The following is a 27392-nucleotide window of genomic DNA, read 5'->3' on the forward strand; positions in this document are numbered from 1 at the left end:
CTGCAACTGCTTTGCAGTCCCTTTGTGACAACATGATTTCTTTAAATGTGTTTTGTAAAGTGTGGGTATAGTATAGTATTGTATAGTATAATATATTTAGTATAGTATATATATTGTATAGTATAATATAGTATAGTATTGTATAGTATAATATATTTAGATATATTATACTATACAATTTAATCGGTTTATACACATACCTTAATAAAGGATCAGATAAAACAGAACTGTTACAGGTTATGTTAACAAGGTAATGTTTTTGGCGAGGATTGGTAAAGTGACCTGCTACATGTCTATCTACCTACCCAGCTAGCACTTTTACTCTGTAAAGTCGTTTTCCTTAAGTTCTTGACTATATTTGAAATTTCTACTGTTTATTGTGGAACAGAGTACCAATGGAATTACTTTTTCATTCAAAGTTTATTCGGAGATTCCTAAATGTATGTCTGGTTCTTTCTTTGTTTCATTCTATTCTCTCTTGGTTTGAGTTTCACTGTCAAATAGCATTGTGATATTTCTTAAATGGCTGTGTGATGTGACTTGTGTAACCTTTGTCTTCCTTCCTCCTTGTTTCCATCTATTATTTGTTATCTCATGTCTATAGGTAGCATGTGAACTCTTTGGTGCATTTACTGTATCATTTTAATTAGTCTGTGAAGCATCTACCACATTTTGGATACTATATAAACATAATAAACCTTCTCCATTCTTTTTTTCCTTTGAATTTTATATGCCACAATCATATATCCTATTAGCTTATTTTCTAATAAATATAAACCTAATTTTTCCGATTTCTTATACAGTAGTTATAACCCTTGGGACCCTTTAGCACTAAGGATGACATCTTCTGTTGCACAGTTCCTCTGCATGTATTTTATGCCAACTATTTGTTTTTAAATAATTTGTTAAACATTTATTTATTGTCCTACAATTCCAAATGTTATAATTTGATCAAGAATTTTTATCTTTTGATGTTCAGTGCCCACCAAATCTTCATAAACAAGATGGATATGTTTGTGATTCTAATCAGGTATGTAACGCTTTTAAACCTTTGCAAATCAATGAATAATGAATCCAGTGTAAATTTTCATTTCTTAACTCACTTTTCTTCCTTATTTTTTCATAAACGCTGTGTCTCAGTTTATTCAACCTAAGGGTTTGTCAAACATCGTGCAGACAAACAGAGCACCTATTAAATTTAAGCATATCATCCATCCCTCTCTCCCTGCAGTTCTTCAATGTTTTGTTCAGCCTTCCGGTGGGCCATTGTATAGACATAGGGACTGATCTAGTCTCTCACTTACTTGGTTAAAGTTGAGGCATATTGCGTGTAGCGATGTAAATAAACTTGCACTGATGTTGCCTGTGCTGTCTGTGCTCTGTTTTTAACATTGAGAATTTCAGTTTAAGTACAGTCAGTTTGGCCCTTTTCAGATCACCTTAAAAAAATTCAGCTTTCTCCTCTGATTTTATTTCTGGCCAGCAGGCAGTTTGCAGAAAATAGAAATACAAGCTTGGTGAGGCTCAGTGGGCACCCAAATGTACAGGTGTATATTTTTATATAATTCTGCAATGATTTACTGGTGTAAGTTCCATTGAAGTTAATAGAAATGAAGGGCCAGTTCTTTCATTAGTTTGCATCTTATGCAGGCCTTTACACTTTGCAAAGTGGATGTATAATGCTGCTGCTAGTGTGGGTGAGTGGAAAATCTGATTGGGCAGCATTTTCAACCCACTGTGACTAGTTTAAATGACAACATGAAATGCAGTAGAGAATCAGGCCCCCAGTGTATAAATGTGCTTTCCACTCACCCCTCCCCCTTCCCACAAGCACACTAAGAGGAGAGTTTATATCCCAATGTATAAAATATAATAATGAAAATGAAAGAGAACTTGTAAAGACAGCTAAAGGACAACATTTGATTTTAATATGTTCAGTTTCCCTTCACTAATTTGTTGTGTTTTTGTTTAGGGACGTTGCTATAATGGAGAATGCAAGACAAGAGACAATCAGTGCAAATACATTTGGGGAATTAGTAGGTTGACGTTGCCTACCTTAAATATATTTTATTCATATGTATTTTTTAGTTTGTATTATTAGTATTTCCACCTACTGTACTTTTCTCCTTCAGTTAAAAGTTTCCACCGTAGAGCAGAGAAAAAATGTCTGTTGAGATAATGTGGGTGACTTGTGATGTCATTTGGTATTTGGGTCTGTGATATGTTGGAGCCGTGGGAGTCAGGTGGTTATAACTTGCTGTGCTTGTAGATATAGGTAAGGTGAGCAGCATATACTGCAGCTAACCCAGGCTGAAACTCACCAGAAAATATAAAACTAAATTCTACAAGCACGTTAGGTTAATATCTTTGGATAAATATATTTTTGTCTTCAGAATATTTCTTAACATACCTTAATATAAATGTGTGTTTTTAAAAACTAAATCACACAGATAACTATCGATTCCCTCATCTTCAGGGGAGACATGCACTGGATAATGATTTTGAGCATAAGACAGTAGAACTGAACTACCAGTATGTCCCAGTCTGTTGTACTCATGCCATTGTGATGTTTATGTATGCCAGATTCATCCCAACTTAAGTGATTGTGGGGTGTGTGTGGTCTGTGAGAGAGAAAAGAATGTTCCTACCCATTGTGGAGTTAGGAGATTTCCATCTTTTACTGTCTGTCACAAGCAACAAAAGCTATAGTGCATTTAATACAGAGAAAGATGGGGACAGTAGTTTTAGTGGACTCCTGGTACCTTTCCCTTAGCTCAGTGGCAGTACAGTACATTTTTTCCCTCTAACTCTAAGGTTATATTTTAATTGAAATTATTTATATTGTTTTTTCGATATAAGTGCCTATGCTGTAACTGATACATTATATTTAGTTGTTACTTTCTCTGTCATTCTAAATAATGGAGACACTATTTTTTTTTTAATGAAAGAAAGCCTAAAGGGCTTGTTAATGAGTAATTTTATATTAACTCCATGAGTCCTGAAGGATGTTTATTGGTCCACCCCCAAGCACAGAAAAGTCACATCACAGACCAAATTCTGAGAACATCTTTTCAGGCTCTGCCTTTGTTCTCTTTCTACTTTCCTCTCTTTCAACAATTTCCCATTATTGTTTGCTCTGCCTCCTCACGGCCGGCTTGCTGCTCCTGCCTTTTTAGGTAGGTGAGACTCTGAAAAGGTTTATTCTTAGCGCAAGCATACTAATGTGTGGAAACCCAAAAAGCCTAAAGAAAAGAAAGGTGGAAAATGTTCTAGATTGAATGTGGCTCTTCTAGCCAATCCTACTTTATTAGGAAAGTTAGGACTTCTCTGCTTACACTGAAAAACTGCGAGTTAATCTCAGTTTTATGCTGTTCTCACTTATATTGGTTTTGTATCTGTTTAACTCCATTACTCCTGATTTACACTGGTGTGAGTGAGAGGAGAATCAGACCCCTTAATTCTTTCCCTGGATACATCGAGAGGCAAACATCTGGTGCTATAGAGAGATAATCTGATTCTACTCTCACACTAGTATAAATCAGAAATAACAGCAGGGAAAACATTTAAATTGCACCTCTGTAATACTGATGTATGTGTGAACAAAGTTAGACCCCCAGAATATTCAAGTGAAGAAGATATACACTTAGGTAGATGTTGCTTAGACAAATCACCGAGAGAGAGTCTCCAGACTGATATTCAGCTCAGATATTGGAATGAGTATAAGGTGGGAAATATTTTCCCTTTTCAGCTGCCTGATAGAATTCTGTCTTTTCTTCTCTCTCCTTCCCCCTCTCGTTGTGTAAACAAAATCTACTCCATAAATTAAAACACAGGATGAAATTTCAAAGTCCTGTGTTTATATTTTCTTGTGGCAGTTCTTTACATATTTTACATTAATTTTATGAAGAGAATACTTGCTGCTGTCAACGTAAAGTACATTCTCTTTTCCCTTTTTCATCAACAGAGGCTACAGGATCTGACAAATTCTGTTATGAGAAGCTTAATACAGAAGGCACAAAAAAAGGAAACTGTGGAAAGGATGGAGACCAATGGATTCAGTGCAGTAAACAGTAAGTTTAGTTTTGTAGAAACTGTCTAAATGTTTTGGGTGAAATTGGCCTAATATTTTTCAGATTTTTAATGAACTTTTTCAGCAGTTCGTTTTGCATGGTTTTGAATCCTCCGTTTTTTCTTACAATTTTTCAGAATTCCAAAATATTTCACAGATTGGTTTGCAGAATTCCCAGATGGCTCAAAAATTCACATTTTTGGAATTTCTCACATCTAGATTTTTGTGCAGATGTACTGGCAATTTGGACTTGTGGAGAGAAGTTAAAGGATATAGCAGCACAGTGTCACACATTTGTAATGTACATGCACACAAGGTCAGGCAGGGATGTAAGTGGCCAGAGAGATGAATGTTGGTTCCACCTCCAGACGTGGCCCAGGAATCTCTGCTAGATCCTGTGATCTCAGGGTAATTCCACCCCGTAGCCGGGGGCGGGAAGGAAGAGGGGAAACGGCAGTGATAGCTTGGTAGTAGTCTGCTTTCACTGAGTGAGACCATGATCTTCCATCATGTTGGACCTCCTCATATACAATATGACCAAATATTTGGAAGACACTAGTAGGCCATGGACAACAGTGAGCTCTGACTGATCTGTGGAAGACAGAGGCTCATTCTACCAATTTGCATCTAGAGATGTCCCATAGCTGGTGTCATATGTCATAAGTAGCCATAGTGCCCACGGGCTAGAGGCAGTTGATGCAGTACTAAACTCTTCCTCTGGCTCGACTACTGGTCCTGGCAGTGTAAGCTCCTCCTCTTTACCTCTCCCTATTGTCTTGGGCATGTGTTGAACTTCCAAGCAGGGAGCTAGTTGAGCGAGGATATAACTAGAGGTAAAAGACTTATTTGATTTAGCCCTTTTTTTCCAGTTCAGGAATCATTCAGGAGAACTTCAATATTTATTAATTTATTTACTATTTGTAATTTAACTGATTAAGTGAACAAATTTTGACCTATGCATGGTTTGTGAACTTGTTCACTACAACTATTTGCTATGTGTCACACGATCTATCTGCTCCTTGTTTGGATGACTGAAACTTTAAAAGTAGGAGAATAATGAATGGTGAATACCCTTGTTAATGTGTGAATGAATAGTCATGTGAAGAACAACCATTCCCCCCAAAGTTCATATTTAAAAAAACACACCTAAAAACATATGCATGAATGTTTGAAAATAGTTAATAAAAAGGAGCACAAACCTAGTCAGATGAACAGCCACTTGGAATGCACACAGATATTCACATTTTTTTGCAGTATTCATCCAGCTATATGTGCGACTTCAATGCAAAATTTGGACCATCCATGCAAGGGAAGCCAGTTTGAGGCTAGTAGGCTATTGTGATTTGTTATACAGTGGCAGCAGATAAGCCAGTCTCTTTCCCAAGAATGTAGTGCACCCTGAACATTACTGATTCTTATACTAATTATAATTGTACTGTGATGACATGGGGAATAAAATAAAATACAAAATAAGCAAACTGCATCAATATAGAGTAACCAAATTACCTGAAAAAGCACAATGTAATGTAGTCTAGCATAACAAAACTATGCATAGTTTGTCCACCTGTGTGCCCCTTTTAATATTATATTCAAGTATTTTTGTGGAAATAGATTTTTGTTCAGATAAACGTGGGGAAATGCTGCTATTCATAATTAACCAATTGGTAGAATTTTGTTTCTGTTTTTACAATTAACAACATCTGCTGATTATGACTAGCTTCTGCCATCCTTATTCCCCTCAAGTAGTACATTACTTAGTGTAGTACCACCAAAGTCTGTGGTACTACTCACTGAGTAAGTTATTACTTTATGTGACCGGCAGTGGCAGAAGCTGATCTTAAGTTATTTATTGCAGTAATATTGTTGGTTCCATGCCTTCATTGCTTTTGACACAACAGTTTGTATCTTATAAATATTGTTAGTAGGACTCTATTTGGTAACTTTTTCTTTGTTTTTCTTTCGCAGTGATGTGTTCTGTGGCTTTTTGCTCTGCACTAATCTTACTCGAGTTCCACGAATTGGTCATCTTCAGGGAGAAATTACCCCAACCTCTTTTTACCATCAGGGGCGTGTAGTGGAGTGCAGGTAAAAGACTATATAGCGTACACAAATGGTTTTTCTATCCGTAACCGAGGTGGATGGATTAAAAGTGGCTAACTAATAAGTCTGAAAATTTAATTATTAAGAAGGCATCATCAAAGGGGCATGTCTCTAGTGGGTCCCACAGGGTTTGGTTGTTGGCCATATGCTATTTGACAATTTTTATTAATGATCTGGAAGAAAAAATAAAGCCGTCACTGATCAAGTTTGCAGATGACACAAAAATTGGGAGAAGGGTAAATAAAGAAGAGGACAGGATACTGATACAGAGTGATCTTGATCATTTGGTAAGCTGGGCACAAGCAGTATGAGTTTTAATTTGGCTATATGTACACATTGAGGGACAAAGAACGTAGGCCATACTTCCACGGTGGTGGACTATCCTGAGGATCAATGATTCTGAAAAAGATTAGGGGGTTGTGGGGGATAATCAGCTGAACACAACCTCCCAGTGTGATGCTGTGGCCAAAAGAGCTAATGCAATCCTTGGATGCATAAATAGGGGAATCTCAAATAGAAGCGGAAAGATTATTTTACCTCTCTGTTTGGTGCGGATGGAATACTGTGTCCTGGTCTGGTGTCTACAATTCAAGAAGGGTATTGATAAATTGGAGAAGAGTCAAAGAGGAGACACAAAAATGATTAAAAGTTTGGAAAACATGTCTTTATAGTGATAGATTGAGGTCCTTGAGTCTATTTCCCTTAACAAAGAGAAGGTTAAGGTATGACCTGATCAGTCTTCAGGTACTTACAGGGGAAACAAATATTTAATAATAGGCTCTTCAATCTAGTAGAGAAAGGTATAGCATGATCCAGCGGCTGGAAACTGAAGCTAGACAAATTCAGACTGGAAATAAGGTATAAATTTTTGTCAGTGAGGGTGATTAATCACTGGACCAATTTACCAAGGATCATGAAGGGTTCTCTGTCACAGACTATTTTAAAATCAAGATTGGATGTTTTTCTAAATGATATGCTCTAGGAATTACTTTGGGGAAGTTTTATGGCTGAGGGCTGGTCTACACTGAAAAGTTACATCAGCATAGCTACGTCTCTCAGGGGTGTAAAAAATCTACAGCCTTGAGAGATGTAGGTAAATTGACCCTAACCCCCAGTGCAGACAGCGTTATGTCAACAGAATAATTATATAGCAACAGGAGAGCTGGCTTACTTACAGCAACAGGAGAACCTCTCCCATTGCTGTAGTCCTCAGCAAGAGGAATTTTGTTTTATATGAATGATTGTGGTAGGAGGAGATCTTTAGTTATCATTTAATTGGTCAGAGGACAGGTACATGTTTTTATTGTCTTGCATGCAGATTACTGGATGGGTGCTTTTAAAAAATTAAATAAAATTTGATTATTAAGAATAGTAAAAGTAACAAAGAATACTCGCTTGTGTATATATACAACCATTCTCCACCATATTTACTCCCTGTTCCCATTTGAGATTAGAGTTTAAGAATGAAACATTTCTCATAAAATATGCATAAATATATATACATTAACTAGTAATATTTTCTAGAAATATCATTCTATGATATGAAAAAAAGAAAGATGTTCTGTCAGTTATAGACATGTAAATTAAGAGCAAATTAAAATTGCATGTCAATACCTAGAATTCTTCTCCATGTTATAGCTATTTCATGTCAGTACTACTGTGAGAATTGTGTGATTAATAGAAACATTTTGGTGTGAATTTCTGCATACCATATTCTTTCCTATAGTGTGCTGTGGAGTGAAGAAGTTATAGCACTTTTAACATCCCTACCTTTATTGTGTTTTAATATCTTAAAAAGGCTCTAGCCATAATATTAATAGTATTTTAAAACTTTTTCTCTTAGCGGTGCTCATGTGCTTTTAGATGACGATACAGATTTAGGATATGTGGAAGATGGAGCTCCATGTGGCCCTCACATGATGTGTGTAGACAGGAAGTGCCTACCAATTCAGTCCTTGAATATAAGCAGCTGCCCTATTGGTTCTAATGGAAAAGTCTGTTCAGATCATGGGGTAAGTCCATATCCGCGGGATAGCAGATAAGCTCTGTCCATACTTCCACTATAAACAGGGCCTAATGTACAGTGTTGTGTTCTGTACCTAAAATCTACAGTAAAATGACCTGATTTCCTGAATACACAAGTGTTGGATTTTGTGACATACTTTAATTCTATGACAGCGTGAGAGGCATAGGTAACATGAGAAAATAAGGTTTTTAAACTGTGTAACACAATTCACTGTAGTTTTCATGTTAATATTTAGAGAGGGATTTTCAAAAGCACTTCTAGTGGCCTGTGCTCCCACTGAAGTCAATAATAAACTCCAGTACCATAAAAACCTCTCTAATGTTTCACCACACATTTCAAACCTTTGAATAATTTCAGTTTGCCACAGAATCTAGTACTAATGCTGCAGAAATTCAGGGTTCTTGCCCTAAAACTTAGAACCAGTATGGCATAGCCAGTGTTCTGTGCTGCTTGAAGAGACTGTGAAAGTCCTACTGTACCATCTGGATGCAAGGTCTTTAAAATGGTGGAACCAGAAATAAGTGGGACAAGGGCATGGGACCTGCGTAGGATTGGAGCAGATCGGAAAGCACCAGCAAAAGGGAATAGAAATAGACGTTCAGTGGTGCTCCAGAAAGGCTACTGGAGAAAAATAGACCACACTGAGCAAGTTCATCTTTCAGGACGGATCATGTTTCACTTTGAATGTATGGGGAAACAAATGAGCAGTATTCAGGATTGTGTCATGATCTGAAGCCTGGTTAACTCCTTTTGATAAGGTGTCTATACCTCCTTGAAATTGGATTAAGATCCATTGGTGCAAATAACTTTGCTTGTCTATGTCAGGGATTGCACCTGTGCAGCAACACTGATAGCTTGCCGCCGCAGGCAATAGCCAAGGAAAATCTCTCATGTAGACAAGACCTGAAAATGGCACCTTCTTACTTGTGCTTCTTGTGTGCATTCACTCATACTTGCTGATTTTGTGATTCAAATATTAAACTACTGGTCCTCACCTCCTTTAGCAACACTATTTTCTTTATTCTCCACAGATTCTTTTTACATGCAGTATACTTCCTCTGAACATAAACCTATATCCCTCTGTTCCAGTTTATTAACCTTAATTTGATAGAATTTAATAGGATACCTCTTATCGCCTCAGACTCTCCCAGATAAATAATCCCAATATTGTGTCATATGTGAGCCTTCCAGTTCCATTTATTGTCTCCATTGCATCGTGCTGGTCAGGAAGCTCCAAAGGTAGTAACCAGTGCTCGATACATTAATGACTCATTTTCCTAGGGCTGTTAATATGTCCTCTTAATACAGAACATCAGGCTATTTAATCCTCTTAGCCTCGCTGCTACATTGTACTCTGGACTGAAAATATGAATGTTGGCCCCCTGCATATGCAGATTGTCTTATTCTGCCTAATTAAAGAAGTCATTACTGTTTAAACCGGGGTTCCCGAACTTCTTTCTTGGAGGTCCATCTGTGCTGCAGCCCATTAACACTTCTTGAGGAAAATTGTTAATTTTAATTACATACACTAGAACTGTAAATACAGTGCACATGTTTTCTTTTCATTTTAATGTAAACAGTTGTAATGATAGAAATTCCTAGCAATATTCACTCAAAGAAATGCATCAAGATCTTTGAAACCAAACACTTTTAAGAAAATGACACTTTTTAAAAAAAATGTTGAGTGAAATGTGGTGTTCAAACAAGGAAAACACAATGTATAAATGTACAGTGTATAAAACTGAATAAGCAACACAACAATGTTAACAAAATTGTTAACGTGTTATTTGTTGATTTTAAAACAAAATAGTTGTCCAACTTTAAACACTGTGTTTTCAAATTTTTTAGTATATCATCTGAATTTCTGTGCTGTGTAAGTAAAGACCCCCCTACTCTCAACTAATTAGAAAAGAATCAAATATTGTAATTAAAAATATAAAATAACAGTTTATAATATAACACACTGAGGCAATGGGTACTCATCCAATCCACTAAAGGAGAATCCAAACGTCAAGAACGTGTCATCATATCTTCTTACCACTTTCTTTATTTTTTTTTCCCTTTGGCTGGCTCGTTTTGTGTAGATGTAGATGGTCTGGGACGCTCATTATGTTCTCCACCAGTGCCCCCTCTCGTTTTCAAAAAATAAAATCGATCCATGTCAGATTAAAATACTGCTTGCCATTTTTTATAGTTGTAAATGGCAGTGTTTGTACATTGCTAGGTTACCTTGCAGCAAAACACACCATTGTATGTGCGAGAATTAAACTTGCATGCAGCACTGCAGCTTATTTTTTTTAAATAATTTTTTTCTATACTCTGTCCAACATATACAGCTCAAAACATTACATTGATATAGTTTTTACTTAGATTACACGAGTCACTTGGAGTTAAAGATGTACTAAGACTGAGCTTGACAGGAGAATGCAGTCATGCCGGTAGACCACCCAGCACTGTGTCAAGGTGGGCTGAGGCCACATTTTGGAACCCCTGGTTTAAATTATACTTAGTTTTGACACTATTTCCACCCTAGCACATCAGTTTACACTGAGGGATGTTATGCTTCATAGTCCACCTCTGAGTCTATTTGACTAAGTTATCAAGTGTTTTAACTACTGATCAAACACTTTGTTTTTCTGGCTAGTTGTGCTTCCCCCACTCCCACTTTTTTTTTTTTTTTTTTTTTTTTTTTTAACGGAGAGCAGGGCCAACAAGGGATAAGATAGACTGCTATAATTTCTACAGATATGTACCGTAGAGGACTAGACTCTATATTAGGAAATTGTTTTCTTATTATGGGGAAGATTCATATGGGAAGAGAATCCGTAAAGGGAGACAGACTGAAAGGAGGGTGAATTGGGTTCAGAATGAAGGAGAAAGAGAGAGAGAGGCACAGAGAACGTGGGCAATATAGGAGTTAAGAAAGGGATCCAGACATTCTCTTGATGACTTTGAATTTTTTTCCACATTCCTATTGTGCCTTTGCTAATTCGAATTTTCGGTTCAGCAAACCTTTCTTACAAGTAAGATTAAAGTTATCTTTATCCTTCTTGATAAGCTTCTTTAGTGAACATTAGAGGATGCAGAATGAGATAAAGGTATAAATAAAAATTACATGGCTTATTTACTTTTGATTGTCAGCATTGTACCGTCTGTCAACTTGGTTAAGCATTATCTATAGACTATGTAATCTATAGTTTTTATACATTATGTACCAGTTGATTAGGTACCTCTATTGATGACTAACTGCCCTTCTAATCTTGATCAAAATTTCATTCTTTCTATCTTTATCTTCTTTTCCACCACACCTTCCTTCAGTCACTTTCCTCAGCAACTTACTCCATCTCTAATTTCTTTTTACCATCGTCCATTTACAGCCATCATCCACTATTGATTAGTATTTTAAATGTTATGGGTTTGGTAGGAGTTCATATTTATTACAAGTGTAATGTAATTTTTGGTGGGTTTAAGAACACATTTTCACAGAGATATCCTTCTAAGTGCAGTCTTAAAATGAAGCCCTGGCCTATTCTGCTGGAGGATAGACTGACACCACCAGCCTGGAAGAATGAAGAAGAAACTGTCAGTTGAAACTCAGAATTCCCTCTCTCTCTTACATTGGAACAAGCTGCCGCTGCCTAAGGAAGTATGAGGCCCAAAGTTTGAAAGTGGTTCTGATTACAATGATCAGTTTAGAAATGGATACATATAACAAGTAACTTAATTTGTGTCCCCCTTTCACAGCTTCATGAAAAGAGCAAATTAGTAAGGGCTAGACTGTGGCTTCACCAAATGCCTCATCCACCCAGACCCAAGATCTCTGTTGCCCATGAATAAAAACAAGGGTTCTTAGAGCTCCTGATACCCCTGCACTGACGAGAGTCTACGGGACAGTTGAGCTCTAATGGAGTCTTCTACTCTTGGCATGCTATCTTCTGAGTGTATCTACCTGGGAAATTAAATAAAACTAAGAACTTGATATACCTGTGTCTTGGGGTTTACAGCTCACCACTGTGGCGCCTCCTTGTGGCCGTATCTCAGGATTACCTCTTGGCCAGTCTGATGCCTCCTCCTTTGGTTGCCTACCCTGTGTCCCTCCATCTTTCCTCTTGACTTGATTGCTCCCCCTTTGTAACTCAGGGTGCTCCCTCTTCATGGCTTGTCCTTCTGGCCAAGTCACTATAGTTTTTCCCTTCCAGGGTATCAAAGGATCTGTGTATGAACTCTCTCAGGCAGTCCTCCAATTCACTGCCCAGACTGTGCCACTTCCTTACTGGCTGAGAGGGGAACCCAGGCCTGCCCAGTACTCCAGGTTCCAAGGACCTTCGAATCCGGAGTGAAGGTCTGAACCATCCCAAACCTTGTAACCATTTTCCCTGAACCTTTTCCTACTTTACCTCTTTCAGGCTTCCTTCTCCTACACCTCTCTGGGTATGCCCTTTTCTCAGGGCCTGGATTCCCAGGGCTGCTTCTCTCCTAGGTTTTTCTCCTCCTTTTTAAGCCCAGAGACCAACTGGAGGCTTGCACATGGCAGCCCCCTTCTGCCCTCAATGCTTGGCCTTATACCAGCCCCACCTGCTGCTGCTCTTCAGCTTTCCTTGCTCATCAAGCCTAACTCTCCCTATGTGTGACCTCTTAACACCTTCTGAGCCACATTAATGTTTTCCAGGCTAGTATGGGGTGAACATTCCATCCTAACCTGTTATGCACTGGATAAGGTTATTGAGTTCTTGAACATTCTAAACAATCATTCTTGTTATGGTATGTGTTTTGGTAAATTTTATCCTGTGTATCTTGTAACTTATTTCTACCATATGCTGAATAACCTTAATCAAAAGTGTTTCAAAAACAGTTATTTTCATTTTCTTTTCTAGGTGTGTAGTAATGAAGCCACTTGCATTTGTAATTTCTCCTGGGCAGGAACAGACTGCAGTATTGATGACCCTATTAGGGATACTCCCAACAAGAAGGATGAAGGACCTAAGGGTTTGTGTGATTTCAGTTGCAATATTTAGTACACGTTTAGATTAGTCTTCTCTATTAGCACCAGTAGAATTAACATGTGGGAAAGGAAGGTATAACCCTATCATTCAGAATCAAACCCTTGAGAATATTAAAACTATGCCTCTCCGAGAAGATATATGCATGTTAGTTTGAAGACTGTTTGTGAATATACTTTGACTTTTATAATTCCAGATCCCTTTTCTAGAAAGATATGAACCCAGACATTTCGGTTCATCCCAATTTCCCCCTTTATTCTGTCCTTTAATAGCCATCTTCATAATTAAAACCTACATTTACTAGACTTCTACATTTATGGCCATATGGTGAGTTTATTATTTATCCTTTAGTAGAGATTTTCCAGTTGCTGATGTTCCTTGACTGTTCCAAGCTGTTCCTGAGAGCTAGGACATAATGAAGGGGGAAATGAAGCCTCCCTTGTACAAAAATTTCTTTTACAGTTATCTTGACTATAAAGGGGGCTTCATCTCATTGTGGACCTGGAAGAGTGCTTAGAAAGGTTGGCCTCCTAAGCATCAGATTTCAGTGGGAAAGAAAATAAAATATGTTAGGAACTGTTATTTTCTCATACTATTATTACTGTCTTCTGCTTTTGCATGTTTAATAGATGCCTCATTGACTGTATAAGAAGTAGAAAAACCTAGAGGAACTATTAGGGAAATACTCTTCAGAAATACTTTTCACATGGAAAGGTATGCACTTGAAATTGTGGCTCCCCACCTCCTCCAAAACCCAAATCACTACATTGGCAAGAAATACAGCAAAATTGTACAGTCCATTCAATATCTTAACTGTCTGTGGAAAACCAAAGAGGAATGGGTATTCTCTTTCTTAGGGAACCTTTAGAGGTGCATCCTTCCCCACCACCAACCACCATAGGGCTGTCCAGTTTCTACCTCACCTAGCATAGCTCCCTGCCCTCTCTGCTCCCCTAGAGCCTTCCTGACTCTGTGAAGAGCCATCTGCAAGGACTTAGTAAGGGGAGTCTTCCTTTCTGTGCAGAAGGGTGAGATGCAGCTCCTGTTGTAGCATTTAAGAGTACTGTAATACTTGTCTTGCAGATGCATTAGATAAGAAATAATAAAAAGAAGCCCTTGTTTAATTTATAAGCAAGTCTACTAAAGACAAGTCGAGAAATTCATCTGGTCACCTAGATCAAATTCCTATACTACAAACTTTTTTACTTTCAAAATGGAAAAGCCATTCTAGAAATTGACATGCCAACTCTGAGACATTCTGGGAAAATCTCTTCGTGGATAGATACCACCAATGATATTGATGAATAAGATTGTATCAGCAAATACAGACAAATAGATGACTATAATGCAATACGATGGCTATATTGAAAAAATAAACTTGATATATTTTGTTTTCTTTTTAGTTTATTTTGATACAAGAATGGATCATAAGGAGAATTGACACTTTTTTTAAAATTTGTGGCAATATTAGTTTATTGGAAGTTGAATCCCCAAGAGACTTATGACAGGGAATTGGACGTTGACTACTTTCTCCAGTTTATTTTGGTGTGTTAATAGAGAAATCCAATTGGGAAAAGGTGTCAGGAAGTATAAAGAAATAGTTTTCTGCAATGATATAAAACTCTAAAGTACTTGAGCACTTCCTATTAAGATTTTCTTTTTATTACTAAAATTACATAACTCACATGTCAGCATACAAACAACAGACATGAACTAAAATACTTTCTATATTTCTTTAGCACAAAATGTGAGTTCCATAACATTGCAGAAGCAGGAAACTCAATTTTCTCAAGATTCAGATAACACAGATTCAATTGTGAGAACATCACAGCTAGATTAACTCCAGTGTCACAAAATGTCATCTAGTATGACCACAGGTTTAAAAAACATGCTAGGATTATTGCACTCTGACTCACAAAATCAATGCAGGGAAAAATACATGAAATAAGAGCCTTTACAAATCTGATGATAGACACCTCAGTGGAATTCATCTCAAACCTTCCATTTTTACTTTTTTGGTTGCAAATACTACACTTCAATATATCAGTGTTGTTGGAGGTTAACTTCTCTTAGAGTGGGATGTAGTGATCTCTCTTGCCCATTTCTCTTGTCCTTCAAATGTAACTTACGGTACTTCCAGAAGGCACAGAAGTCTGGAAAAACAGCTCCAAAGTATTATATTAATTTTTCTACAATGTAAGAAGGCATGGGTTCACTTAATTTGGAATTTATCCAAGGAGTTAGAGGTATTGGTTCCTCCAAATTCTGACATCTGACAGTTCAGATATCTGGAGGCTGGGTGAGAGAGAGATTTCTAACCTTAACTCTGATGCTTGTTCAAGATTTTTTTTTTTTAAAAGTTAAGTCTAAAAATCTTCTACAGCTTCAATATCTTAAAAAAATGTTAACAGCACCTTTCCACCTACTCCCTGGCTTACACCATTTATGGACAAAGAGATTGACCGCTTTCTTAGTGCTTGTCTACATGAACAATTAGAACGTGGCAAGCTGGGAGTATGAATCTGCCCCACACTACCCTGCCATGGTCTAACTGCCCGTGTGCACACATCCTGCTGAGACACATTAACAGTTCGTTAATGCATGTTGAGCAGTCTAGAGCAGCATATAGTCATACTCCAGCTTACCATGGTCTAATTCTTCAGGTAGACAAGCTCTTAGGAGTATATTCTTATGATGATGAAGGCAGTTATATGTGTAACGTCCTTTCCATTAAAATGAGACTATTTCTTTGGAATAGATACCCTCTTAGTTAAGGGAAAAACAAAACGTAGATTAATTTGATGCTCATACTGGTTTATATTGACAAGGACTACACTGAAGGAAGAGTTGCAGTAACAGTCAGTCATTCTCTTTCTCCAGTTTTGTTAAATTCTTCAATGTTAATTTTTTCTGACTTCAGTTTTCTACCATGTTCTCTAGTGCTGAAGCATACCCTTAAGTAGCATAAGAGCAGATAATTCTTTGGGGGAAGGTTACTAACACTTTCTTCTGAGATGTGAAAATTCATATAATTAACAGTTTTTCACACCATAAATCCCTACATTTTTCTTATTATGATTGGTATTATGTATAGCTAACATATTGCTTGCTTTTTCTTTATTCTGTTATGATAATTGATGATTGATTGCTGTTCCTGTTGCACTTCTGTTTTTCTTTTCAGACCTTTACATCATCTATCAGTTGCTTTTTCCTCTTTACTATATTTAAGGATTTTAAAAAATCAGTGGTCATTTATTATTTTGGAATTAATTCATATTGATTTTATAAGCTAGTCTAAACTCAGAAACCTACTGTATCCTGTCATGGCACACCAAGAATATAGTATTGCAGGACGGTAGCAATTTTTGGAAGTGAAGGAAACTTGGGGCTACTTACAATAGTGGATCCTATTCTTGAAGTCAGTGGGACTCTTGCACACCCAGGCGTCTTCCTGTGCAGATTCATTTGCAGGATTGGACTTTGGCTTGATTTAACTGTATTATACTTGAACCATAACTTTAAGTATATGAAATAGGCTGAAGTGTGAGACTGTATTACTTGTAAAAGCTCTGATCATTAAAGCTAGAATAATAGGTAATCATTAGATTCCCAGAGACTCATGCCTGTGTGAGTTCAGTGAGTCAGCTACAGTCTACTACTATTGAATTTAATCTTTTAGAATATGGGACGTATACAGGCAATTTTTCTTCTCTCAGAGGAGAGTTCTTCTCTGTGTCTGAAAAATAAATCCCCGTGTAGTAAGACAGCATCAGTAAGTAGAAAATACTGAAATCCCAAATCATTGCCTAAAAAGCACTTTTTATTATAAATGACTCCTCTTATAACTGCTGTTACATGTGTCTAAAATATACAATTTTAAATTCATCCCTCTCACCAAAAAAAATAAAATAAATCAGTCCAGCTTAGGAAAGCTTTGCTGTTTAAGTAATACAGATACTCTCATCCATTAATAATATATCTGTTTGGAAAAAAAATATCCCTTAACAAAAAATTTCAAACCAAAACAGTTTTCATTTGGATTTGACTTACAATTTCATTTTCAATTCAGTTTAAAAATTGATTTCCCCCCCCCCCCGTCTCCTCTTTTTCCCATTGACTACAATAGAATAAATGACATGTAGGGGCTTTGTTTGTCTGTTTTCCCCCCTACTTTGTTTTCCTTTTACACTCTATAAAATTATAAACTTCTCCAACTTCTAAAAAGTAAGAGTGGCAAAAGGAAAAATGGAACAATGTAACTTTGAAGAAATTTTGAAAAGTTAGAGTTAATTTTATTTTCCTTTTGCTACTCTGTAACTATTCAGAACATCTCCAATTTTGGAAAAGTTATAGAGTGGATAAAAGGAAAAAAGCAGTGATGGTAGGGGAACCAACAAAACGTTGGATGAGGTACTAGCCTGAAACCCAAGAGACCCGGGTTCAGTTCTCTTCTCTGCCACAGATTTCCTGTATGGTGTTGGTCAGATTACTTAATCTCTCTGTGCCTCCATTTCTTTTCTGTAAAATGAAGATAACTCTTCCCTACCTCACAAATAAATACATTAAAGATTGTAAGGCAATCAGATACTGTGGTAGTAGGAGAGTCATAGATAGTTTAGGGGACCTTGGAGAAAGAGAGACAAAACCCCATTATATTGGAATGACCGAGGCCTCCTGCAGTAAAACCCACAGGAGAGAGACAGAAGGCCCAGGAAACTCCTCAAAATTCACCTCACAAATTTTATCTTGAATTCTTCCATCAAGGAGAGGGGTTTGTGGGTGGGCTTCATAAGAGGCAGAAGATATGGCCTCCAAGCACCTCAGCTCCTGGGGAGCCATAGGGAAAGGAGAATGAAACGTTAGTCTGTGCCAGCCTATGTGGTGATGGCTAGTTCTTTGCCATGTAAATATTTTATGAGAAAAGTGCAGGTACAGAATGGGAGCTAACGTTTGGAGCAGCATTAATCCCTGCCCAAATATCTACCAGGCTCAGAGAAGAGCAATACCATGGAGTGGGGTGCACTGTTCCCTCCATCCCCACTCCTAGGACTCCAGTACTATTAATTTGGACAAGTTTCAGAGTAACAGCCGTGTTAGTCTGTATCCGCAAAAAGAAGAACAGGAGTACTTGTGGCACCTTAGAGACTAACAAATTTATTAGAGCATAAGCTTTCGTGGACTACAGCCCACTTCTTCGGATGCATATTAATTTGGAGTGCAGGGCTTACACAAAATTGGAAAATCCTCAGGGAGACAAGCCAGCACCAAGCCAAGAAGCTCTAGGTATGATAATATCATATACTTTTGAGTTCTGTCATCCTTGCTGTGAGAAATACCAGCACCAAATAAATAACCCCCACTCCACTGCCCCTAATTTCTCATTTACATTTTATGGTTACCCAAAGGAATCAAGGTTAAAAAATTTATACTAGGTGCATTATATCTCAGTTGTGTAAGTTTGCTTTGGACTGAAATTTGGCAAGCATATTCTTCGCCTTGGAGCCAATGTTGTTAATTTTTTTTCCAGAATAGTTACATATTAACTTTTAAAAACAGCAGAAGTTGGCTTGCTTTAGAAGAATTTTCTCTGCTTGAATAAATTAAAAAATAGCTTGTTCTTTAGAAGAACTGATTTTGGTAAACAATTAATCCAGAATCAAGAGGTCTACTTATAGAGTAAGGTCTTGCTCAGTATGAGTACGGATGGAAGAATCAGGCTTATGTGTTTTTCTGGAGGAAAAAAACTCTGCCAAGATATCCTAATTCCTTTGAAGTAGTTAGGTTTTTACTTTGCATTCCAATACGCATTTTGGAAAAAAAATGTGTAATTCAGTGTTATTTTGATCAGTTGGGTAAAACTGTCCCATTCAAGAATTCTTTTGAATACTCTGACGTGTTATTTCTCTCTTCAACCTTTGTTTGGCGGGTGCAGGGTGAGTGTGATGGGGGAGAGAGAGCACAAAATTCAAACCTAACTGTGTTAAGAATTAAACCTTTAGAGCAGGGGTTGCCAAAATATTGACCCGTGGGCCAGATCCCGCCCATCTAACATTTCTGTCCAGCCTGCCATGACTAACATTTCTGTCCGGCCTCCTCCGCTCCCTCGCGATCTCTGAGTCCGGGCCGCTAAAAGTCCCGCGGCGCCGCAGGATGCTCAGGCAGACTGCCTGCCTGCCGTGGACCCACACTGCTCCCGGAAGCAGATGGCTGCTGCTGGCACGTCTCTGCGTGCCCCTGGCGGGGTTGGGGGAGAGGTGGCTCTGCTCCTGCCCCCAGCACCTTCCTCACAGCTCCCATTGGCCAGAAACATGGAGACCCGCTGCCCCACACTCCCCAAGGGGCGTGCAGAGATGTGTGTGAGACGTGCAGGAACGGCGTGGGGCTATGGCAGGCAGGCAGCCTGCCTGAGCCCTGCTGTGCCGCCGGCCGGGAGCCACCTGAGGTAAGCGCCTCCCAGCCAGAGCCTGCACCTTGCACCCTCTCCCACACTCCAATCCCCTGCCCCAGCCCGGAGCCCCCTCCTGCACCCAAACTCCCTCCCGGAGCCCACACCCCTCACCCTCTCCTGCATCCCAACACTCTGCACCAGCCCAGAGCTCCCTCCTGCACCCAAATTCCCTCCCAGACCCTGCACCTCCTCCATTAATATAGTAGAAATGTGTGTCCCGTGACGACTTACCAAAATTCGTGGAGTGGCCCCCCTGCGAAAATTATTGCCCACCCCTGATTTAGAGGGACTCTATAAACAGGATTCTCCACTGCCTTTCCCTCTGTGTAATCCTTTACACCTATTTTAAATGGGTATAAAACACTACCATACAGATTTGGTGATATTTTACACCTCATTTGAAGTCACTTTGCACTGGTTTAAATGACTCCACAGAGGACAAGGCAGTGGAAAATCTGGCCTATTGTATCTACAGCAGTGCTTTTTAACCATTTTTTCATTTGTTGGCCCTTAAAAAATTTCGAATGAAGGTGTGGACACCTTTGGACATCTTAAGACCACAGGCTGAAAATCACTGAAAAAGGAGTTCATTGCAGTTAGTAGGTGTTTAAATTTTTTGGGGAATACTTCAGTCTTTTGTAAGCAACTCTATACAGTGTAGTAAGTTGACATTATCATCTTTAACTGTTTAGTTTAATGACCTGGATACAGTATGTTTCTGGTGATAGATGAAAGTTTTCTTATTGGTGATCAAATTGTATCTGTTTACATTTTAAATAAATTGTAGGTTTATGTTACATAAGCTGAGGATATTCTATTTTAAATAAAAATTTGATGTAATCACAGGTTATGAAACCTTACTTAGTTTCAAAATTTACAGTAAAATTTATTAAAGTAATGTTTATAAGCATTCAAATAAAGCCAAATGTAGCCTCAACTATTTCCATATGTTAAAAGTTATAGTATTTGTTTAGAGAGATTTATTGGGAGGTTTGAACTGTTTCACAATCAATGGATTACAAAGTAAAATATCCCTCTGAGGTGCTATTTTATTTTTCATTTCAGACATTTACAGTATGTGATCATTTCCTTAAAAATCTTCCCTTTTCCCTCCGCACAGTGAGCATGGCCACTAACAGGCTAATAGGTGCAGTGGCAGGGACCATTCTGGCTCTGGGGGTGATTTTTGGAGGCACAGGGTGGGGAATAGAGTAAGCATTTTCCTTAGTTTAAGAGTTTTATGTTTGGTGCCTAGTGTGTGAGGTACGCACCTGAGCCCTCTGTGTACTATCCCATTAGCTTTGTGTCATGTGGTGACCGTATTCGTCATGTGATTTGAACGTGTCCGTGTCATGTGATTTGCTCATGCAGTGTTGAACCCTCTCCTGTCTGGGACAATGTGGGGCATAAAACAATAAGTTTGTGAATTTTTACATCATCACAATTAATACAATTAAATGTCTAAATGTTTCATTGCTCCAAATTATAAAAAGAATGAAAAAATAGTAATTTGAAGATTGTGATTATCTATATTTGCAAAATGTAATCTAACAGAACAAGATGGACCATTTGATATAATTCACTTTTTTTTTATTTCAATGAATGGGGCATTCATTCTAACAGTGGGTCATAAAATTCAGTTAAGAAAAAGAAAAAAACTCAGTTGAAATTATAGTGTATATATAGACAGCTTTCCAACAAAGTTTCTGAATGTTCTGTTGGTAGGATTTTCAGTTACCTCAAGGCAGTACATTATATAAAGTTTGAGCAACAAATATTGTATTGTCTTTTATGATTTTGGGAAGTTAAAATCTGAGATATTAGCACATTAATTACCTCTAAGTTTTAACAATGGGGTATTTACACAATGTATATGGTTATGATAATCCTGGAGTAAATTCCTTTAATTCTGCATTCATAGAATACACTGCAAACCATGGAATAAACTGCCATTATTTTGGTCTTTTGACCTTTTTCATATGCATTCTGCCCACTAATTTAACTCCACACAGACTTCATCTAAGATTTCAATCCCATCAAAGTGTTTCCCCTACAGGAATAATGTGTGTTATGTAATTACAGACTGTATCAGAATGAATACATACAAGAAAAGTGAATTAAGTTTGCCCGGCAACCTGAATTCTGGCATTTCTTAACTTCTGAGTGCTTGACTCTGCAACCTTAACATTTTTTTAACATAGTTTTTTGTTTAACAATTTTATAAAACAAACTGTGGAATCATATTGATCACCAGTTAGTGTCCTCAGCAAGATCTGGTTTATTAGATACACAATACTGATGTCTGTCACTTGAGTTAATAGAAGTAGAAGGTTGTTATCCCCTATCTGGACCACCCACTAGAGTGGGATGAGACACACATTTTGCCAGTGGGTTTCACTGCTATTTACTGACAGCAAAAGACTGTAGAGATGCAGGAATCCAGGGTTCAATTCCAGCCTCTGAAGGTGCATGAGCTTTTATGATTACAAACCATTCTGCCCTTGCATCCCCAGCCTCTCTGACATTTCTGCTCCTATCCACCCCTACATCCCAGCTCCTGCTCCACTTCCATTCTGCTTCTAATCAAACCCTGTTCCTGCTTCCCATCACTCTGCTCAAGCCCCAGCTCCTCCCGACCTCTGCTCCAGCCCACAACCACTCACCCTGGCTCCTTCTCCTTCTCCTCTGCTCCCAACCTCACCCTCTGCCCTTGTCAACCCTCCTTCCAGTCTCTCTCTTCCTATCCATCCCTCCTTTCTTGGCTTCCCATATCTCCATTCCTTCCCACTATCTGGTTCATGCAGCACCCTCTGCTTTTGCAGCAGACAGCTTAGCTTCCTCCTTCTTGTTGTGTAGGGGCCAGGAAAAGAAGCATTGAAAGCACAAGAGAGATGGTTTTCCTGCTCCCTATTCCTCTGCCTAGTGCCACAGTGGCCCCTAGCTGCTCACAGCAACAATTGCAGGGGAAGTCCCGCTGAGCGCCTGAAGTCCAGGGCTTGAACATGCAGAATTTAGCTGCCAAACTTTAAACAATTCTCTTCAGAGCATGTGCAAACTGATATTTTTCAGAGGCACATCTCTGACACCAGGGAAATTCCACTTCCAAATATGAAGCCGCCCTCCAAGTACGGAGGTGCTAGAGCTTTTCAATTAAATGATTGAAGGAATTTTTTTAACGTGAACACAACATAGTATTTTCCCATAATCTCATTCTCAGAAATAACAGAACTGTTTTATCTGAAACTTTCCAAAAAAATTCAGCGTGAGAGAAGCATTGAAAATTTTAGTGTGAACATTTACATTTGGCAAAATTATAAGCAACTGAAAACAGGATCTTATAATGAAAAATTTCAGGCAACCTTAACTAAAGGCAGCACTACCAACTCCGCCTATAATAGAATCATAGAAAATTAGGATTGGAAGAGACCTCAGGAGGTCATCTAGTCCAACCCCCGTCTCAAAGCAGGAGCAACCTCCAACTAAATCATCCCAGCCAGGGCTTTGTCCTAATATCCAGCTTAGACCTCCCGCACTGCAACTTGAGACCATTGCTCCTTGTTCTGTCATCTGCCACCATTGAGAACAGCCTAGCTCCATCCTCTTTGGAACCGCCCTTCAGTTAATTGAAGGCTGCTATCAAATCCGCCCCTCACTCTTCTCTTCTGCAGACTAAATAAGACCAGTTCCATCAGCCTCTTCTCATAAGTCATGTGCCCCAGCCCCCTGGTCATTTTTGCTGCCCTCCTCTGGACTCTCTCCAATTTGTCCACATCTTTCTGTAGTGGGGAGCCCAAAACTGGACGCAATGTGGCAAATGTTGCCTCACCTGTGCCAAATTGAGGGGACTAATCACTTCCCTCGATCTGCTGGCAATGCTCCTACCAATGCAGTCCAATATGCCGTTAGCCTTCTTGGCAACAAGGGCACAGTGCTGACTCATATCCAGCTTCTCGTCCACTGTAATCCCCAGGTCCTTTTCTGCAGAACTGCTGCTCAGCCAGTCAGTCCCCAGCCTGTACTTCTGTCCTAAGTGCAGGATTCTGCACTTGTCCTTGTTGAACCTCATCAGATTTCCTTTAGCCCAATCCTCCAATTTGTCCAGGTCACCCGGGACCCTATCCCTACCCTCCAGCTTATCTACCTCTCCCCCCAGCTGAGTGTCATCTGTGAACTTGCTGAGGGTGCAATCCATCCCATCATCCAAATCATTAAAGAAGACGTTGAACAAAACCAGGCCCAGAACAGACCCCTGGGGCATTCCCCTTGATACTGGCTGCCAACTAGACATCGAGCCGTTGATCACTACCCATTGAGCCCGACGATCTAGCCAGCTTTCTATCCACCTTATAGTCCATTCATCCAATCCATACTTTTTTAACTTGCTGGCAAGAATACTGTGGGAGATGGTATCAAAAGCTTTGCTTAAGTCAAGATATATCACATCCACCGCCTTCCCCATATCAACAGAGCCAGTTATCTCATCATAGAAGGCAGTTAGGTTGGTCAGGCATGACTTGCCCTTGGTGAATCCATGTTGACTTTCCTGATCACCTTCCTCTCCTCCAAGTGCTTCAAAATGGATTCCTTGAGGACCTGCTCCATGATTTTTCCAGGGACTAAGGTGAGGCTGACCCATCTGTAGTTCCCCAGATTCTCCTCCTTCCCTTTTTTAAAGATGGGCACTATATATGTGCCTTTTTCCAATCATCCGGGACGTCCCCCAATCACCATGAGTTTTCAAAGATAATGGCCAATGGCTCTGCAGTCACATCAGCTAACTCCCTCAGCACCCTCGGATGCATTAGATCTGGCCCCATGGACTTGTGCTTGTCCAGCTTTTCTAAATAGTCCTTGAGCTGTTCTTTCACCACTGAGGACTGCTCACCTCCTCCCCATGCTGTGCTGCCCAGTTCAGCAGTCTGGGAGCTGACCTTGTCTGTGAAGACCGAGGCAAAAAAAGCATTGAGTAGTTCAACTTTTTCCACATCATCTGTCACTAGGTTGCCTCCCCCATTCAGTAAGGGTCCCACACTTTCCCTGACCACCTTCTTGTTGCTAGATTGGCCTAATCTAGAACTGTAATTAATATTCTCAGTAATAGATCTACAGGACATTAATTTTAGTTGGTCTCCTCAATAGGATCATCCCGGTGATGGGGATATAGAGCTTGATCCAAAGACCTTTGAAGTCAGTGGGATTCTTTCCATTCATAAAAAGTACCTATAGACTGCATGGTGGCAAATACATGGAGTTGGCAGATCAACAGTAGTAATAGATCTGAAAGAATTCATCCACCACAACTTTTATTTCTCTCCACCAGGCAGAATAGAAAATGCCTCCAAAATACCATAGTTAATAAAATCTCTTACTTTACATTTGCATTTTATTCCATGTTAATCCAGTGACTATAGAAATTATATGGCTAAAATCTATTAGCTGTTGTTTCCTCCATAAATGGTACTTTTTATCATTCATTAAAGTAATGAACAAACATCTAGTGGTCTTTAGATTAGCAGCTAAATCATGGCATATTGATAAAAATATAAATTTCCTATGTATTTATTTATTTGATAAAATGTAATATGTATTTTTAAAAAAAACAACAAAGTAAACATTAAAATATAAAAATGCCCAATTTTTGTGGTATTTAAAATGATCTTACAAAATATGCTCAATGTATTGTAACATATTCTTTAAAAATTGTTTTCCAGTATACGTCTCTGATCTTTTTATAAATTTCCAAACTGGTACTAGTGACCTGGAGAATTCTCTGGTAAAGAAATTCATCTTTACCTTTTTTTGTTATTGTTCTGTGTTTGTACAGCGCCTAGCATACTGTTTGTCCTGGTCTGTGACTGGGGCTCCTAGGCACTATGGAATTATTATTATAATTCTTTACACAGAAGGAATCACACAATATGTCTCTCCATTGAAGACTCAAGTGAAATCCTGGATCCACTGAAGTCAATGGCAAAATTCCCATTGAATTCCATGAGGCAGGATTTCACACTGAGTGTAGTCATTTTCAGTTTCTTTGTTTGGTAGATTTAGCAAAAAGAGGAATTAATCTGTATGAATAGGAATTGTCACTCCTAATCTATTGACTAGCAGTATTTACTTCGATTCCACAGGAAAAAGAGTAGTTTTAGCCAGAATCTTTTTAACGAGGGCCTCAACTATCTACTGCTATGTTATTTTACCATTTTTAAAGCTGTTGGCCCAAGTGCTTAGTTTTCAAATTATTTTCTGTGCTAAAAGAAAAGATGCCCTTCTCTAGTTATGACACTTACAGTTGGGTCAGTCCCCAAATAGGTGATTTGTATCAGGACTTTCTGGTATTCACCACAGTTATAGTAACTTTAAAGGGTTTTCCATATTTTCTAAATCTAATTTTCATTTAATTGTCTAATCTTATTTAAATCCATCAGCTTGGTGGTGAATTTATTCACAGTAACAGTAATGCCATTGCTTTCTTTCCTTAAGTCCAAGCCTACTGTTGAATCGTTAACACGTACTTGAAACATTTTATCAAACATATAATAAACATATGGAAAATTATTTTTTCTGTACAAGTAGACATATTTCAAATATCCTGAAATGGATATTCTGGACTTCTGTTTCCAAATTACAGATATGTCACTATCAGATAAATGTACTACTGCAATATTTCTGTGGAAAAATGACTTCCTGAGGCCAGGCCGAAAAATAATTTCTGTGGATTTTCCAAAGCTTCTGAAACGTTGTGTAAATCAGTTACTTGCTGTGTTTGCAAAACCTCTAAAATAGTATGCTTGCATTGAATCCAAATCCATCTACCAAACAAAAAAAAGATAGAAGTTGTGTTTTGGGTCAGGCAAAGATAATAGATGAAAAATCATAAAGTTGCTAGTACTTGAGGAAAAATCTCTTAATTGGAAATAGAATGCCCATGTGCCAGCATTTGTTTATCTTCCAACATGCTCATTGTTATTGATCTGTAGCCAACTCTGACTATGAAAGGTAAGTTCAGTAAGATGCGTTTTCCATTAGTAGAAAATGTACATTTGATTACTGTTGTTACGTTTGTGCACTGCTCGTATCTGTTAAGTTAGATTCTTATTAATATCCCTGAATACTTGGTGTTGTCTAGATAGGAAGTATTTTAAAAAGGGAATATATTAATTAATTTTAGACTGCTTTCATATAATTTTTGGGGCCATAGTCTGCCCCCCTCATCTGTGGTGAGTACCCATAAGTAATTCCATTTGAAGTAAATGAGACTATTACAAGACTAAGGCACTACTCGACATAAGTAAGAATTGCAGAATCTGAGCCATTGTTTTTAAGGATGACAAGAAAATAATTTTTATAAACTCTGTATGTTAATTCAGAATGATAAATCACGAATGATCTGCAGCATGGTATGTATCCTGTTTAATCCCAAAATCATGCATTGACATGAGCTAGTAAAACATATGCTGTATACAGAATGATTCTTTCTTTGCACTGTATGTTGCAAATAAAAGCTGGTGAGCTTGCTTTTTATTCAGTCTGACCTGATATCTAAAATAAAACCCAAGGAAACAACTGACTTATGTAATGTATTGTTCAAAAACAGATCACTGTGATGAATTTTAAAATGTAGGGTTGTGTTTGGGACTGCGCAGTGTTATAAGGTATATGTGACACTGAACTAGCCTCTGAGCTCCTTCAGCTATTCCAGCTACCCCTCTCTGCTTTTCTTCTCCCATCTTTTCTTGATGCTCCTCT

At 38.4% G+C, this 27392-nt stretch overlaps 1 protein-coding gene across 13 annotated transcripts in view; it reads left to right on the forward strand.

The window, feature by feature from the left end:
- ADAM23 (ADAM metallopeptidase domain 23) overlaps positions 1-27392 on the forward strand; it is a 194049-nt gene that overhangs the window by 151155 nt on the left and 15502 nt on the right. For 3 of the 13 annotated variants that reach the window (XM_008172505.4, XM_008172503.4, XM_008172509.4), the window contains exons 19-24: positions 980-1030; positions 1973-2036; positions 3965-4070; positions 6035-6154; positions 8013-8181; positions 13070-13181. In XM_008172505.4, coding sequence (XP_008170727.2) covers positions 980-1030; positions 1973-2036; positions 3965-4070; positions 6035-6154; positions 8013-8181; positions 13070-13181 — 622 coding nt within the window. Of the gene's footprint in view, positions 1-979; positions 1031-1972; positions 2037-3964; positions 4071-6034; positions 6155-8012; positions 8182-12394; positions 12554-13069; positions 13182-13824; positions 13910-16376; positions 17147-20173; positions 20243-20763; positions 20855-27392 lie in introns of those variants that run through there. The other 10 variants (XR_006176707.2, XM_008172512.4, XR_010591646.1 and 7 more) reach the window with 9 other exon arrangements.

This window comes from Chrysemys picta, chromosome 11 (genome assembly GCF_011386835.1).
Source record: "Chrysemys picta bellii isolate R12L10 chromosome 11, ASM1138683v2, whole genome shotgun sequence".
NCBI classification, from domain to species: Eukaryota; Metazoa; Chordata; order Testudines; family Emydidae; genus Chrysemys; species Chrysemys picta.